The 18336-nt window shown below is 36.9% G+C and overlaps 1 protein-coding gene across 3 annotated transcripts in view; it reads right to left on the bottom strand.

Moving 5' to 3' along the window:
- Arhgap15 (Rho GTPase activating protein 15) overlaps positions 1 to 18336 on the bottom strand; it is a 627570-nt gene that overhangs the window by 470534 nt on the left and 138700 nt on the right. For all 3 annotated transcript variants that reach the window (XM_021155710.1, XM_021155709.1, XM_029472910.1), the window contains one exon: positions 17443 to 17532. In XM_021155710.1, the coding sequence (XP_021011369.1) occupies positions 17443 to 17532 (90 nt within the window). The remainder of the gene's footprint in view (positions 1 to 17442; positions 17533 to 18336) is intronic.

Below are 18336 nucleotides of genomic sequence, written 5' to 3'. Positions count from 1 at the left end.
GGATCCCTGGATACAGCAGTCTCTAAATGGTCCATCCTTTCATCACAGCTAAGAACTTTGTCTAAGTTCGTAGAAGGTAATTATTACAAGGTTCCTCACAGTTGACTCACCCAGCCGAGTGTTTAGTGTGAGTCCAACCATATTAGTCATCATATTTTTATGGCAGCATATAAATATCTACAAATTGAACGTAATGTATTTGAAGAGGTACAACATATACTCACTTGTCATTAGAAAAATGGACAAGCCCTTAATATCAATCAAATACTAAATGAAAATACTTTAAAATTTTTGCTTCATTTTGTGTTTCTCCCTGAAAGGACATATTTTACCCTGAATTCTCTGATCTTTAGTTCTTATCTTTTATACATCTGCCTTTGACTTTAATCATTAATCCAAAATTTTCACATCCTAAACACTTCTGAACTAATTTTAAAATAGCTATGAATTGGTATGCAGGTTGACAATATGTTATTGAATAATGTGAACTCTAGTTACACATTCAATAGTGTTTAATCAAAGAACTTCAGTGATTCCTTTAAATGAGCCATTATATCAGCACCAATGAAAGAAAACAATAAAAGTGTGGGAAATGTGCTTTATGTCTGTAAAGGTGTGATGTAATTCACTCTATTGTAACAATATCAACCCCTAACAAAGTGTCCTTTAATTTAGATGATACAGATAATTTGAATGTCTACTTGGTCCAAGACTGTTGAAGGGTCTGTAATTATTCTTGACACAAACCAGGAGCTCTTCCTACACTAGCTTTGTGTATTATGGTGGGCAGTTGGGACAGGGACTAATGCATCTCTGCTCTACTAGCTGTGACTCAGTACCACGACACAGACAGACATGGCATATAGGTTGGCTCTCAGTCTGGGCTCTAAAGACCCATTTGGTTTTGTTACATTCATGCTAAACATTTTTTTTCCCATCAGTCTGCGTCCAGAATGTAGAAAGTATAACTAACCAACATCAGAAGATACACACACACACACACACACACACACACACACACACGCACACACACACAGAGTATACAAAAGTCTATTTTGGTTAACTCAGGGCCAAATGTTGAAATGTGCCATAAAAAGACTTTAACAATACTTGGTCTGTTGTATTTCTCTGTTATTATTGTCTTCTTCAATTTATTATATTGATCACTTATTCAGAAACATGAATATGGGTGGCATATCCGATATTTACTGTATGACTAATAATAGTGGCAAAATTGCTGTTATGAAGTTGCAACAAAAATGATGCTGTGGTTGGGGGGTCACCACAACATGAGGAGCTAGAATCAGGGATCTCAGCGTTAGGGGGGCTGCACACTACTGAGCTCGCCTTTGATGAACTCAGTTATTCTATTCTTCTCCTTACCACACTTTGCTACCAAATTGAACCTGCTATAAATCCAGGAATATAAACTCATGGTAGTTTTAGAAATTAATTTAGCTTAAAGAATTGAAATAAATTTTAGATCCAAGAAAAAAACGAGCCTGAAATTTTAACATGAATATTTTAGGTTTAATTTTTTTTTTAAAGGAAAAAGAGAAAACTCCAAGGAGAAAAAAAATAAATTAAACCTCTATATTTACATATTTGGGAGGGGGCAGGAAACCTAACAATGCATTGAAATAGCCATTCTTACACATCACATCTCCACTTTACACAAGTACTTGACCTGGGGGAAAAAAGTCTCCTACAACTTTTAAAATTAATAATAGTGGCAATTGCCAGATATATATATTTTTAAAACTCAACAGTTGTTACAACATTAAATTCCAAAGTAACATGGCCTTCATAGTAGCTTTTGGCTAATGACGTTTAACATGTAAGGTCATTTTCAAGTTTTGAAAAACAAACATGAAAATACCATTTGCAATGAAAATATGAGAAATTTAATTTTCTCAGGCCAATTACAANCTTTCCCATCGACTGCACAGAAATCAAATTTCTTTTCTTTTCCCTGGAAAGTNCTGAAATGCCAAAACTTTGGGGCAATGTTTAGATTTTTCCAACTGTATTCCTATCTTCTCCTATGTCTTACAGCCCAGTTTGTGGGTTAAAACCTCTAAAGTTGCTGGCTTAACAATGATCTGTGACAACCCGAGATTCTGTTTGTCCACATTATTTTTAAAAATAGCAAGATATACAGTTTTCTCTTGTTTTCCANGAGGCCAAGAAAGATCCTATCTTGAAGACGCTGAACGCAGTGTTCCCTGAGCACTCTCTGCCGTTTTGTTCCCCTAGAACTTTCCAAGCCAGGTTATATTGCTTCCACCTAATGTTGCAAACATTTTGGGTGCAAGCCCAATGTGATTCTGAGANTTGGGTATGATTCCTTGTAACCTGGCATCCTTCCTAGAAGCTAACTTTGTTAGGCAGTTATTTCTATAAACATACTGAGTAATAGCAAAGCTACAAGGCCAGATGAAGTCTACTACCTGCCTTTTCTCTACAGCCCTGTAAGATGGAATTTGGCAATTCACCGGGGTCCCAAGATCTCTTTAAAGGGTTAAACCCTATTTCTAGAACTGCCATTACCTCTCATAAGTATTGAACCATTGGATTATATTTGTAAATGCATAATTTGGATCAGTTGGGTATTTATTCTGTTATGAATGAGCCCAGAGTTTAGAGGCTTAAAACAACTACTTACTTGATTAAAGTCATAAATCTCAGTCTTACTCGGATATGCTCGTAAAGTTCGATGACTGAAACAAGCCTCTATTGCTAGATACACAATGTATATTGCACAATGGGAACGATTTTCTGGAAGCCATTGATAGAAGCATCCATAACCAATGAACATCTTTAGCATACCCAGGCTGGGGTACTTTGGACTTTGACTCTCCCGACATAAGATTCTAAAAGTTCAAAGATAACCTAGAGTATAATATCTGTAAGTTTTGTGGTAGGTTATGCTAAAAGTTTCATACACACACATTTTAAAAGCTCGTGAGGTGCTCGAGGAAGACTTTCTTTTCTGCATCAAAGAGATCTCAGGAATTGAAAGCTCCACCCTGGCTCATCACTGGATATGAATCAATGGTAAGTATCTGATCATATTTTCAACAAACTATGTGGCGTTAGCTTCCTATTACGATTGACATTTTCAAATCTACTAAATGAAGAGTTACATGGCAATCCTGAGGCAGAAATAAAATATGTGGAATTTCGGACAACAGTTATGGAGAATCTAAGTCTCACACATAGGTGAATCAAATGTCCCTTGTCCCCTCCACATGTGTGACCAGGGATGCTTCCTATGCTTAACCCTGTGGTCGCATGGATGGTCTTGAAGTCATCTGATGAAGAATGAAAAATCCTGGGTAACACCTGTCATCAGCCCACCCTAGGATGAGGATTTAAGGCAGTGGTGAGCAGAAATGCTACTACATATCATTCAAGCAAGGAACCTAATATTGGGTAGCCAGAGGGAGGAATATAGACAGTACGGATGACTTTATATGGTGATCAGAGGCCTGGGAGGGGACAATTTAGAAAGAAGATTGGAGACAATGAAGTCTGTAAAATATTAGTGGACTCATGAAAGTCAGCAATAACATGCATGTTTTATGTCTCCTGTTAATGTCATAATTTTTCCCAGAGATCACACTGTTGAACCAGATGACTTGAATCTTTGATGTTCTCCATCTTCTAGCTTTAGCCAGTTAGATCTTATAAAATAAATCCATGAATGAGGTAGTTACAGTGTCAGGCATGACACTGTACTGACCTAACACCAATACTTCCTCCCAACAAAGCCAGTATAGCTTTGCATACTGAATAACATTTCATCAGGAGAGACAACCATTCAGAACATCAGAACAACAGCCAAGTTCTGGATAACAAATTGAGCCCCTTATGTTCATGGGATCTTGATTAAGTCTTCCTAGACTGGAAATAAACTCTAGATATGGGTTTGTATTTTCTGATTGGTGCCTATGTCTGCTTCATCGTTTCTGATCTTTATGGATGTAAAACTAGTAACACAGGGTTATTAGCTCTGTTAGAAGCACTGCACTGCTTCAAAGCAAAGACGTAAAGGAAATGAAACCCAGGACACCTAGCTCTAGGGCACACTGTTATTCCTAAGTGCACCATCATTCAGGATCAATTAACTTTGCAATGGTATGGTGTCTTAAAATGCATCCGAAATAAGGTGGCACCTTATAATAAGAAACTCTGTCACAAATGCATCCCTAATGCAGTGCCCTCACTGAGCTGCTCCACAGCACAGGATTTGTGGTGACATGATACAACATTCCAAAAAGCTAGAGCACAGGTGTCTAAGAACAAAAGTACACAAAAGAATAGCCACCATAGCGTACATCTGTACCATTTAAGTTTCTAAGTTTTCAAACCTGGCCTCTGCTGGATTACACATCAGTGTTCTTAGCACAGGGAAAGTTTTGCTTCTAAAGGTATCAGTAATGGTGTAGTTAATTTAAAACTATTGCCAATGGCTTGGAGCTATTACATGCTGGAGATACAGAATAATAATATGGAAAGTGGCTGGTACACTCATGGGGAAAGCTGGCCTTTCTAAGCATACCATGGCACTCTTACTGGATGGTGACAGTAAGAATGGTTCTGACATGCAGGTGACTCAAGGAGTCACTTCTTGTATCCTGCAGACCCAGTGAGTCCAGTGTACTGTACACTGAACTTAATGGAGTCTGGAAATGTCAAGAAAACCAAGCCCCACAATCCTTGGACATGAAAAATTGCACATCAGGAAAACAGAACAGACCACACAATCGTGACAATGGATGAGGAAAGTCCAGAATCCCTTGGAATGAAATAGACAACGATTATCAAGTGCAGCCTCATACACAGGCACAGGAAAAGGGTGAACGGTTTTCCCTAAAATGTTTTCTTAGCTCTTCTATAGCCGAAAGAGCAGTTGCATGTCTAAAGCTCAGGATAACATTTAAAGTGAGACATATGGACATGGAAAGCTAGTAGGAGTGAATTGCATCACACATTGCTGCTCTCTGGCCACCCCTCTCTCCACATCTGGGTCTGCATTTGCATCAGACTTCCTCAGATAGCTTATGTCTAGCCTCAAGTTGCATCCTATTCCTTTTGCTTTCTGCTGTGGATATTCATGGACTCTAAGAAAAGAATACCCAGACAAACATACTTGCCCCACGTATGACCAGAAAGAAATAAAGACATCATTCTGGAGACAGCTATAAATCACAGGCTCAGAGGCTGATAAAAAATATTTTGGTTTAATCATCTTATGGAATTTTGGGTAGAAAACTCCTGTTAGCATCATGTTGCCCTATGACCAACTTTATTAGTACTTTGTATATTATATGCTATTTTTTCCTGATGTTTCATTCTTGCTGATTCTTAAAATCTGTTTTCTGGGATCTGCTCAACAATAAACTAACAGTAGAGGCAAAGGCAAACTTAAGTCAAAGGCGTCTATGAGAAACTTTGTGCTTACAGAGAATTGTAAACAAGTTCTTAAGAAATAAAATGAAAACATTTTCACTGAGATATGCTGTCAGTATTACAATTTTGCATGAACCAACACATCACTAAACACCCCACTATGCACTAACATCTAGAAACTGCATGCTGAAGTGCTCAAGGCTACAGTATATGAATAATCTTCCCGAGTAAACAGAAATAGGCTGCTAAGAACCTGAAAAAGCTACCAGAAAGCAAATGTTATTGAGACAAACAATAGAAAAATTTGACTAATACCTGGGTATTCTCACTATAGCTTTACTATGTCAACTATAGAGCCATTGGAAACCATCATACAACTGTATTCAGGCCAACTCAGGGGATAGATCTACATTAAAATGTACATGTATGTATGAAAGAGACAGAGATATAACTGACACATAGCTCTTACTGTCTAGATAGTGTCTTGTTTGCATCATATTCCTGAAGAAAATGTGGGGGAGAAGGGGCCGAGTGGGGGGGTGAGAAGGGACTTTAGCATTCTTCCAGGGAAGATGGGACACATGATTTTCCATAAGCCAAATTAAATGTTTTGAAGAAGGAAATATTTTCAGTATCAAAAGTAACTAGTAACAGAGGTAATGGCAAATGTATATACATAGAACCAAAGCCTTCCAGAGAATTTTAAAATAAAATCCAAATGTCTCTCTTTAAAAATAGTCACTTGCAACTTTTATGGTAAAGAATAACATTCATTCAATATTATAATTCTCCCAGTGTAGTGCAACGCCTCTTTGTAGGCAGGCAACTTTTACTAAATCATAAGGCAGTTTAATGGCAAGGAAACGTCCACTGGAACATGGACATTAACTATTAAATACCATCTCTGAGAATTCAAGGAACTCCAACCTCCCTCCTGGGGCAATTTTAACTCATTATATCTTATGTTCTTCAAAGACGTTTGATCTACATAAATATCCATTCTCAGGTTCAGATTTTACCACATACAATGAGCCTATGATTTTAGGACTACATGCAATAAAAAATCCTAGGATTTTAGGAAGTTTTAGAATAGTCCAGGGCACAAAGTCACCCTAATCTTCCAGAGAATGAGTGGGTACCCCGTTGCCTGGGTCTTCATGTTCATAATGTAACCTAAATATTTGTCATTCAATTTCTAAGTCCTCCTCTTTATATCAGATTACACGTTTCTGAGCCACGAAATAAGATTTCTTCATAGAACCCTTCAGTGACGAGATAGAATCTCGAGTTTTATGAATTGCTGTTCATTTTTCTTTTTGATATTATAAATTGTATTATTTCCAAAAGCAGGCTCAGTGAATGATAACTTAAGAAAATTCATGCTTAGATCCAAATGAGGGATTACAGCATCTCACATATATTCTTATTTACACAAAATAACATATCTTTAGATTCAATAAATCTTCCTAATATTTGAGTACATATTTATTTGCCAACAGAACTGAATGTCAATAAAATTTGTCAGTCAACAACAGCCAAGAGTAACTTCCTTAGATAAGCCTTGTAAAATACACACTCACAGTAAAGCCAAAAATATATAATTATCTCACTACTGCTTGAGACTTTCATTCTACCAAGGCATGGGGAACAAGGAGCGTCATCAAGTGAATGACATCTAAACCTAACTGTTCACACTTTCGTATTTTTACCACCCAGAGCCTTGTCTTGCATAGCCTCACAGGAGACCCAGTCAAACGGAATTAGCAGTCTGTGCTGAACTGCCAAACGGCCACCAGATGGCAGCAACGCTTTTATGAATAATGCAGCAGTCTCTGCTGCCCATCTAAGATTTCCAGTGTTAATAATAGAACAGTCCTTACTTTAGTAAAAGGACAAATTTGTCTGCAAGGAAGCCAGCCACTTTCTCATGCCATTAATTATATTTCACGGGACACATTTGTTTTCTAGCACGGGGGCCTCCAAATATTTATTTTTTATGCTGATTAACCATTACATTGCTACGGAGTTGAATTTGATACTGTTCTCTAAACTGCCAGTTTGTTTCTTCCTTGCAGATGGACAGTGACATCCGTGATTGTGCATGTCCCAGAGCACCTTTCGAAGAAGAAAGGTTTCGCATACTTCCCAACACCTTCATGAGCGCATACTGTGAATCTAACAATTGCACTTCCTAATCACGCTGCCGTGGTTTGAGTTCAAATCCATCATAGATACTAGACATCAGAAGTCTGTCTTTAGCTTGGTCATGGGCGTGGGACTCTTGAAAAGTAAGCATTGTTTAAATAACAGATAAAGCACAACAGATTTACTAAGTCTTCCCAAGGTACTACTAAAGGAAGTTCGGTGTCAGTAGATCAAAGTCCTTTGAGGCACTTTTGTAACATGTTAACTCTGTTGTTGTAAACAATTTGGGTTGAATGTACACCCTGCAATGAGTTAGAACCCCTACACCCATGCTGGAGATGAAATGTTTCATAAAATGGTGTGTGTGTATGTGTGTATGTGTGTGTGTGTTTAAATGGTTTATGTGTGCCCTAGTTAAGTTTATACTGCTGTGATATATAGATCATGAGACCATGACCAAAAGCAACCTGTGAGGAAAGAGTTAATTTGGTTACTAGGTCAAAGTCCATCATGGTGGGGGTGGGGGTGGGGGCAGTGGGAAACAGAGGCAGGAACCAGGAGGTGAGAACTAAAGCAAGAGGCCATGAAGGAATTCTGCTGACTGCATTATTTTTTTCATGACTTGCTCGGCCTGCTTTTTTATAACATTTAGAACCACCTGCCCAGGGGTGGCACCATTTTCAGTAACCTGGGCCCTCCTGCTTCAATCATTGACCAAGAAAATGCCCCCTCAGACCTGCCTATAGGCTATCAGACTGGGGGATTTCTTCAAGCAAGGTTCTTCTTTCAAGATAACTCCAGAGTGTGTCAAATTGGCAAAATGAAACAAAACAACAAACAAACAAACAAACAAAAGAAACCCCAAAGAAAAAAATGAAGACAACATGCCTTGTGAATGCAATGTGCCTTGTGAATGCTTGCAGGGAAATCAAAGGTAGGAGTTGGGAGTTCTGTTCTGTCCATCTCTACCTCATTCCCTTGAAACACCATCTTCCACTGAAGCTAGAGCTAGTCCAAGCCAGAAAGTCCTAAAATACTCCTGTTCCCGCCTCCTGCAGTGACACATGCAGACAGAGGTACACAGCGCCACCCACAGCTTTTTATGTGGGGAATTGAACTCAGGCCTTCATGCCTGCACAGCAAGCACTCTTCTCCCCGCATCTCGGAGCCATCTTCCTAGATTCTATATCCTTGACTTCCAAAAATTATGATTCTAATTTAATCACAGCATTTCTCCTGTCTCCTTCTTCCAACCCCTGCACCTCCCCCATATACCCCTTCTCAGACTCCTAATTCATGGCCTCTTTTATAACTGATTGATATTGTATGCATATCTGCATTTGCATGTACGTATATGTTTCTAAATTATATTCATGCTTTTAAATCTGTACTCTCTAGCAAGTTCTTAGTAAGTTTCACTCCTAGTGTGTTTGGGATTTTGTGTAGACTTCTCTTGTAAGTGCTGGCATTGGTTTGCATCATAAACTGACCGTTTGTTTTCTTGAGTTCATTTCAAGCCTTTATTTACAATGATTGCTTTGTTATTTTCTTATCCTGCTTTAAACATTGCTCTGAGGTTTTAGAGTTTTTCTCACCACTGCCCAGATTTTTCCCCTTTCTTGTGGCTAGTGGTATTTAAACACTCTGTGTGTGTGTGTGTGTGTGTGTGTGTGAGAGAGAGAGAGAGAGAGAGAGAGAGAGCTCTTATGTATGCGTACTTGTGTCTGTATATGTTTGTGTGCTTATGTTTGTATGTGTATATTTGTGTGTGTTTCTTTTTCTCTCTCTATCTCACTGTGTGTCTGTGTGTATTTGTGTGCTTGTGTATGTGACTGCGTATGTGTTTGTTTGTGTGTATGTCTGTGTGTGAGTGTGTGTTTCTTGCCCTCAGATACAGCCTTGTTATCTTATGTTTCTAAAAAAGGAGTGGCAGGCTATTTATCTGAAGGTGATTTTTGTGCCTTTCTAAGGTACTTGATTTTATTTCACTCTGCCATCTTCACCAACAGGCCATAAACTGAGTTACTATTCATTGACTCCATATATTATATATCAGCTTTAGGGATTAAAGCATTTCTTTTTCTGGAATACATGTGTTTGCTATTAAAAAGGAAAGAAAACCAGACCCAGAATGAAGTAAACATGGCTACTTTGTTTTACAAATTCCAAATAAGAATTCTGAAACAGATATGCAAAAGAGAGCCCTTAGTTGGAATGTTGTCATCCCAGAATCAAAGTCATATTTTCTGTACTTTATACAAGATGAAAATCACAAGGAGAAAAGGCCTAGTGCTTGATAATTTCGCTCCGGTCCCTTGGATTCTTCCCTGAGGTCCAGGATTAGTGTGCTCAGATTGTTGTGTATAGTCTGAGGACTTCGGTTTTGTTACCTAGTACCTGGAAGCCTCACTTTGGCTATGTAGACACTACATGAAAACTGCAGTGAGCCACAGACACCCATGGATAGCCTAGAGACCAGAATGCTTGTTCTACCAATGCACGAAGAAATAAAGTTTTGTAAGAGGTAAGAGTCCCAGCATGAGGCCAAGAAATGAAGGGCAGCTTGCTGCAGGGAGCCTGAGGTCAGACTGAAACTCAGATCATACAAATAAAAGGTTCTTACCTCCACCCCACACCCTAGCTACTCCAGAGGCCAAACGGACCAAAGCAATGGCTTTAAAGCCCTTTGGCCACATCTATCTATTTTTCTGTGAAAATGCACATGACGTCAAATTCATTCCTTTCAGTTTGAAAGTTTGATCTAAATTATGTCATCTCAGAAACTTCATATCGTAGTTCTTTTGACTGATTTGGCTCTAAAAATCTATCACTATGGTCAGTGTGGGGGCTACTGCCTTCAGTTCCCTTTTGTTCTGATTTTAGTGTAAACAGATAAAATGGCAGGACACTACCAGTGCCCTTTAGTAGCTTTAGATAGTGAGTGAAAAGTGCAAAGGAATATATCCCGAGTCTAAGATTTCTAGTCTAGAGCCTCCCAGGATCACCCAGTGGGATAGATTTGATAATTTTTTCTCTAGCAACGTATTTGATTTTTGTATGTTAGTTCCAGGGATTTAGATGAAAGAACCTTTATTATTTTCCTCAATAATAATAATAATAATAATAATAATAATAATAATAATAATAAAGCAAAAAGTCAGTGTTCCCTAGTGATTTGCTCTAAAGGTATGGGCGTGTTCTGCTCTGAAGAGATGGGTGTGGTCCTCTTATTATTGGTGTGCTTGGAGCTATCCCTCTGCTTCTATTCCCCCTTTATTAGTCAGAGCTAATGAGATTTGAATTCCTTTAAAATCTGAATATATCATTTCCCCCTGGTTTTCAGAATCTCTCTTATCATAGCCCACAGACAGTGTTGTGTTTCTCTCTCTCTCTCTCTCTCTCTCTCTCTCTCTCTCTCTCTCTCTCTGTGTGTGTGTGTGTGTGTGTGTGTGTGTGTGTGTGTGTGTGTGTATTAAAGCCCTAATTTCAGAATTAAGTCTCTCCCAGTACAATCTCACTGACACGCTGAGGCTAGGATTCATAAAATACTCATATTGTTTCCTTCCAATCAAGAAAAAGTATTTCTTTGACACTTTTAGAAGGGGATTATAAAGTGTCCCTTGTCTCTTTTTTATATGGGACATTGTTTCTAAACTTGTCTCTACAAGTTACAGTTCAGAGCTCAGAAGGAAATTCTAGGGGAATATGCTTTTGTTGACATGTTATCTTGCACACACCACTCATTATCTAGTTTATCCTAACTAGATATTGCAGCAATCAAACTTCCATAAAGGACTGGATACTAAAATCTAAACAGGGTATAAGGACACATATGCTTTGAACAATATAGGAAAATATCTTTCTTTTGGCATATAAGATCCTCAGCAACTGAGGGCCATACACAAGCATCCCTCCATTGGATTCTCCCGAAATTCACAACTGCAACTTCTTGCAGAATGTTACCAGATGACTTGGTTACTGAACAGAGAAATAACGATGACCATCAGTGATTGTACTAAAGTGACTCCTTTGCAGTTGTTTTAAAATACATTGAAGGATCTCTTCACTTTTAACACAGAGAGGTGTCAGGTAGGAGAGGAGCGCTTATCTCACCCTTTCTCAGTGTGATACACAAGTCTGATAGAGAATCTCCAACTTCAATCTCTGAAAACATCAATGGCAAACATCCAGGTCCCCAGACTCATCTGTTGCTCCACTATGCCTCTGCAGGATGGATGTATATCTGGTAGACACATGAAATGCTCCAGGGCAAACCATGGAGTAAACAATAGCTGTATTGGATGTTGATGCTTCTCCTTACCCTGGCTTATGTTGTTTGACTCCATGCCTCTTAAGATACTGTGAGTAATTCTGCCAACTGAAACCAGCCTCACCACAAACTAATGCATTTATAAATGTGAAGAACCCCCCTTTGCATTTTGTTTAACTATTCCATTGCAAAATGAAAGAGAAAATTGGTAAATGCTCAGACTTATTCTAAACTGCCCCTCTTGACATGAGACATGTATAAAAGCAAAATACCAGTAGTTTTCCTTTTGGCTTAAAGTAGCATTTTCCAGGATGTTATTAAATTATCACCACATTAATAAACCTAAGTCGTACTAAACTATGTGAGGCTAAGACATGTCAGATCAGGACAAGCAATCAAATTATTTTTAGATGTAATGCCTATCTACAGAAAATGTTACACAAATATATTTAATGTACAGCATAGCCAGAGGAGTTTACCCAGAGTTGGAAAAGTAACACGTGGTTAAATGCTAGACCTACTTCAGCTTTACCTTGCTTACAGGGAACCAGTTTCCTCTCTGCAGATGAGTTTTCATATTAAAGAAGCAATGTCAAATCCTAGACATTTGAACACAATATTTATTGTCTGAACATGGGATTAAGGTGGACCTTCATCTCTTTATGTCATCTCTATGTCCCCTGTCTTACAGACAGGCCATTGACATAGTTCTACTCTTTATTTCTTAACTGATAGAATTATACAACTTAATACATGTGGTCTGTAGAAATCCGATAAATTCAACAGTTATATTTTTATTAAAAGTTGTTTATAAAACACTAAGTCTGAGGAAAATATATATTCAAGAGTACAGATGATTCAATATCTTAGCTAATCAGTTAATATCTTACTCCCTACTGAGAAAGGAATTAAGGAAACAAATTGTAAATGAAAAACTAGGAGATAGTTTTTCATTTCAGTGATACTTTGGGAATCTTGCAACACAAGGCATATGTGGCAGATTAAATTCCCAAATTGTTTTCTTTGTTGTTTCTTATGCTAAATGTAGTCTGGTCTAGCCTCAGCAGCAACAGTCTGATCAGCTAGAGCATGCCCAGTCTCTTGGCTTGGTAAATGCAGTAGTTGACATATTTTCTAGTCATATCTAAAATTGCTTTACAGGACAGGAAAATATTATAGTGTGATAACTTAATGGGATAGAAATAATTACAGTGCTTTGTCGTCACTTTTGTTTTTGTTTTTATTTGGTTTTTGAGACAAAGTCTCTAAGTAGCTCTGGCTGTCCTTGAACTTGCTATATAGATCACATTGGCCTCAAACTCAGAACTCACCTGCCTCTGCCTCACAAGGGCTTGGATTAAAAGTATGAGCTACCAAGCCTAGCCTATTCTTTTTTTTTTGTTTGTTTGTTTTTTTTTTTTTGTTTTTGTTTTTTGTTTTTGGACAAGTGGCCTCCCTGGGAGACTGGAAATATGTTAGTGTTGTATCCTCTGTTTGACAGCATGTCATGAATTCCCTGCCCGAGACTTCCAACAACTTTATTCAGAAAGTTTCAAACTCAAAGGAAGGCAAAGAACCTAAGTGAGATTGCCCTTTCAACTTTGTAACAAGAGCACGCTTAAAAATGTCCTTCAATTCTGTGTTCCTATAACTGATTTTGCAACTATGTTATCAGTTGAAGTTCCTGATGCCAGGCCATGTAAATGCATAATGTGGCCAGTGAGCAAAGAATGAGTCGTACCCTGTTGTGGTTGGATGCTGCTGGAGAGTCCTGCCATCCTTTAGTGGGATTCTGCCTAGTTATTATAACTCTCTCTCCGTAAATGACATTTGGGATTATTTAAGATTATGTTGTAATCTTTTTAATCCTTAGTGATTTAAATTTCAGGCTAAACACCATAGAGCAAACCAGCCCTTAGCAGAAATGTTTAAAACATGTGATTTGAACAAAAATCTTTTTTGTCCAGGCTCTCCCTGATGAAGACCTGGCATTGCTTTTAGTTAACTAAGAAAATGTGTCCAAAGTTCATCCCAAATTGTTCACTGGATAAATGCTTTCTCAAACTGTATCAGATTTGTGATGGTCTTAGATATCGTTCTTTCTGCAGAATTAAACAAATGTTAGAGCAATGGACATTCACTAATCCAGTTCAGAATTTCTATGACCGTTTTGTAAGTGCAAAGCTTTGTGTGTGTGTGTGCCTGTACATGTATGTCTCTCTGTGTATGAATGCTCACTATATTTCCTAAAATCAAATAATTCAATATAAATGTACACCTATTTATATTATTTAAAGCTATACTTATACTTATTTGATACCTATGATTACATGTCATAGGCAATGTATTACAGAAGAGAACAGCACTTTTTAAAATGTTACTTCAGTTAAACAATGCCTATAATACAAAAATTCTGGCTCCAATGTAGGTAAAGGTTCCTGGTTTCAGAAAGTGAATATCATTTTTATTTACCAAGAGTTATTACATACTAAAGCTAGAATCTGTCACTATGATATTAACATATATTACTTGAAGAAGATTGAATCCACATTGAGTTATTTATGAAAAAATCTTGGATTTTGTTAAATACAGAAAATGAAGAAGTCAGATGTCTAAATAGTATAAACACTGAAAGAAAAATATTCCATTTTTCTGGATCAAAAATGTATGTTTCTAGCCTATCTCAGGCATTCAAAAATTTTGTTTGTTTTCTTATTCATTTCAAGTTTGACTTCTTTATAGACATCATAATTATGTGGTATATAATTGCCAATCCATCATCTTTTTAAAGACAGATTTCAAATTTTAAATTATTTCTAATTTTGCTCTTCTTTGATTCATCTGGAACTAAAAATCTCAATAGTCATTTGCGATCTGTAATCTATAATTCATAGGCTGAGATTGAATATCAAGCCCAATTCAAACTTGGAATCCTTAAACTATTTTTGATGTGGTACCTCAGCTGAAGTTAGAGGGTCTCTTTCAGTAAGGAAGAAACATTTCATTATTCAGTAGGTAATGAGACCCTTACACACAGTCAAACACCCACCCATGCCTTAATACCATGTTTTTGAGATATAATCATGTTTATTCTGATCATTTGAGATTTAGCCCAGCTAATGTATCTAATCAAATATTGATGTATGTCATCTGGACTTAGTTATCTGGCAAATTCTTCCCAATGTTCTTTTTGTTATCAGAACTATTAAAGTAACTTACATTATTCTGCTCAAACAGGGGACTGTTCCAGTCTACTCTGTAGGTGCATACACTTGTGGCAAGTCAGATGATTTATTCAAAATGAATTAACATAAAGTCATCCAAGAATTTTCCTTTAACTTTGTTAATCACAATATCTTTATAATAATCTTGTAATTCTATATATAAAATTATCAAGAATGTATTCACCTATAATCTGCCTATCATCTATCAATTTATCTATCTCACTATCTATCTGCATATGTATCAACCTAAAAGTCAGCTGTGTAAATTTTGAAGGCTCAAGGCCTCACCAATTGTCCAAATGACATTACAAACAAAAATAGATGATGAGAAATTTGTAAAATGTGAAAATAGACTTCAAAGTCAATGGAAGAAACTAAATTCAGCAACATAAATATAAATCAAGTGTAAATTATAAAAGTTTGAACATTGCCAATAGTTTGAAAAGCCCAGGATGACATACATTACCATTTGTCCATCATACCAAGCTGGCAGTAGTTTTTGATCTTGTTGAAAATTTTTAGAGATAAATGAAGAATGGCTGGCCTCACAAATCTATGGAAAGTTCTATTGTATGAACATCATGTTCTTTAGATTGAACTTAATCTCTTTCTCTTACAACTTTATTAATTAGGTGAACTCACAATACATGTGAGTCTATGACATCATGCCCTAGCTCCCTAATGCTATGGTCCGTTAATATAGTTCCTCATGTTGTAGGGACCCCAAACCATAAAGTTATTTTCATTGTTACTTTATAACTATAATTTTGCTCTACTATTATGCATTGTAATGTAAATATGCTTGCAGATAGAAGTTTGCCAAAGGAGTTGCAACCTATAGGCTGAGAAGCCTATAGACTGGAAAGCACTATTATAGATTGTCAGAGACGAGGATTCTGACCCTTGCATTTTATTACTGGGTTAGAATAACACCAGGAGAAGGAAACTGGGGGAGACGGATATTACTGATCCTTACCTTCTCACTTGCAAACAAAGTTGATTTTATTATTTATACCTTGGTTCTCTAAATTCTACATTCTCTACCATTTGGCTTGAGATCATTGCTCTCTACGTGCGCCTTCCTGCCTGTCTGCCTCCTTCCTTCCTTCCTCTTCCCTTTTTAAAATTTTATTTTTAGTTGACAGATGATAATTATATCCATCCTTTCACTTAATTTTTGGTTAAAAACATCTCTATATTTAAGTACTTTAAAACTAGAAACAGAAATATAATTTCTTCTAGGACATGTGTGTGTGTGTGTGTGTGTGTGTGTGAATTTTCTTTTTAAATCTGAATAAGCCCAAATTGTTTTAATATACACGATTAATTCCCAAAGAAAGTAGCACATAGTAGACATATGGGAAGTGAACATTTGCTTTTCTCTTATGAGTAGAAGTGGTAAAGGCCATTCAACCTCGCTGCTGTAAGTCCTAATACTGATTTCGTCAGTGTATTTTGTTACATAATTATGACATCAACTTAAAGAATAGAATTTTGCCAAAAATATTTAATATTAATAAATATGTATTCATCTATTCCCTTCATCCCTAAGTGGAATAATGCTAAAATACAATAAAATTATTTAATTCCAAAATGTAAATATTACATATCACCTAAAATGGGAAAAACATATTAAACTTATAACTTAAAATATTGGTAACTAAAAATCAGGTCAAATCATGATTGGGTAACATCATGTGTGAAATATCAGGTTTTCAGTGTTTTAAGGATTTCGTGGGTTTTTATTTAAAACATTCAGTGGATTATGCTTGTGACTACTGATTAATCATAGCAATTTTTCTTCTAAAAGTGAAAATCTTCACTATAAAAGGGTCTGATTTAAAATTTATTATTAATTAAATTTGGCCTTTGACAACCTCTTACACGTATGTAATGTGTTCTGATTACTCTCCCACCTCCCTGTCATATCTTCCTGCCATCCCTGTCAAGCTGCCCCACTCTCTCCTCATCTCTCCATACACCGGTAAATGTAGTTAATGACTGGAAGGCACGGATGGCAGCGAATGAGAAGAGCTTATAATTACTGAATCTTAATTTGTGTATGTTTGAAAGTACTGTATTAAAACTATTTAAGTAAAGCATTCTAGGTTGGCACCCCAAACAGCTATCAAATACATCCTCATAAGTTAATTGACACAAAACATGCATTTTGTTGTTGTTGTTGTTTAGCAACCAGTCATCCGGGAAAACACAAAATAAAGCCATGATTCCACAAGGAAGAGGAGCCAGTCTGTCTTTCAGAATGACCTTCAGACAAGTAGTTCCTACACATGAACACACCACAGGAAGGTAGTGCTGCTCTCATTACCTGAGGGGGCTCAGATTTGGAGGGAAAAGGAGGAAATTGAGCACAGGTGGCATTCTTACCTGAAAGACACTCTTTTTGCTTGATTTTTCTTTGGCCCATTCTATATGTGCACCACACAAATCCACACTTTCCACGTTGTGCCTGGTTTTCTGTAAACAGGAATGAAATAGGAATAAAGCTCACATACCATTCAAGAAGCCTGTTAGAGAAAACCAAGGAGCTGACTGAGGCTGGGGTTGTACATATCTATGGCATGAAGCCTTCCCTCTGTGCTTCCCAGGGGAAACATAATCTGTGGTGTTCTTACTTGGGATTTTCTAATTTTAATACGCTAAAATTAAAGCATAGCTTTACATATACTTCATTTGTTACAGATAATAAGAAGTATCAATATTCATAGCAGTGGTTGGACATAATGTTAAAGAGATAGAACATAAGGCATTAACATCTTTTCTGTCCTGAATAATATTGATGTTCAGTGAAGGTCATTAAAACAAAAAACAAAAAACAAAACAAAAAACAACTTGTTAGACCTAAAAGTAAAAGTGAAACTTGAAAATTCATAATGGAATGGCAAAAGTTTGAGTTTTAGTTTTGTGACTTCAGCCAAGTCACTTACAACCTAGCTACATCATCTTGAGATTAGAACAAATGGATTCAACTAATCTCACTTTCTCCTCAAATGTTTGTATTTTTGTATGTTAAAAAGTTCAAAAGGAACCATTAGCTGGCAACAGTGAAAAATTCACACATCTATGACCTCAGCACTCACAAGGAAGAGAAAGGCTGATTGTTGTGAGTGGAAGACCAATTTGGTGTATATAGTGAGATACTGTCTTCAAATAAGAATTAAAAAGTGAAAGAAAGAAAGAAAGAAAGAAAGAAAGAAAGAAAGAAAGAAAGAAAGAAAGAAAGAAAGAAAGAAAGAAAGAAAGGAAGGAAGGAAGGAAGGA

Source organism: Mus caroli, chromosome 2, assembly GCF_900094665.2.
Source record: "Mus caroli chromosome 2, CAROLI_EIJ_v1.1, whole genome shotgun sequence".
In the NCBI taxonomy this organism is placed as follows: domain Eukaryota; kingdom Metazoa; phylum Chordata; class Mammalia; order Rodentia; family Muridae; genus Mus; species Mus caroli.
The sequence above is the reverse complement of the archived record's forward strand: the minus strand, read 5'-3'. Positions and strand labels throughout refer to the sequence as shown.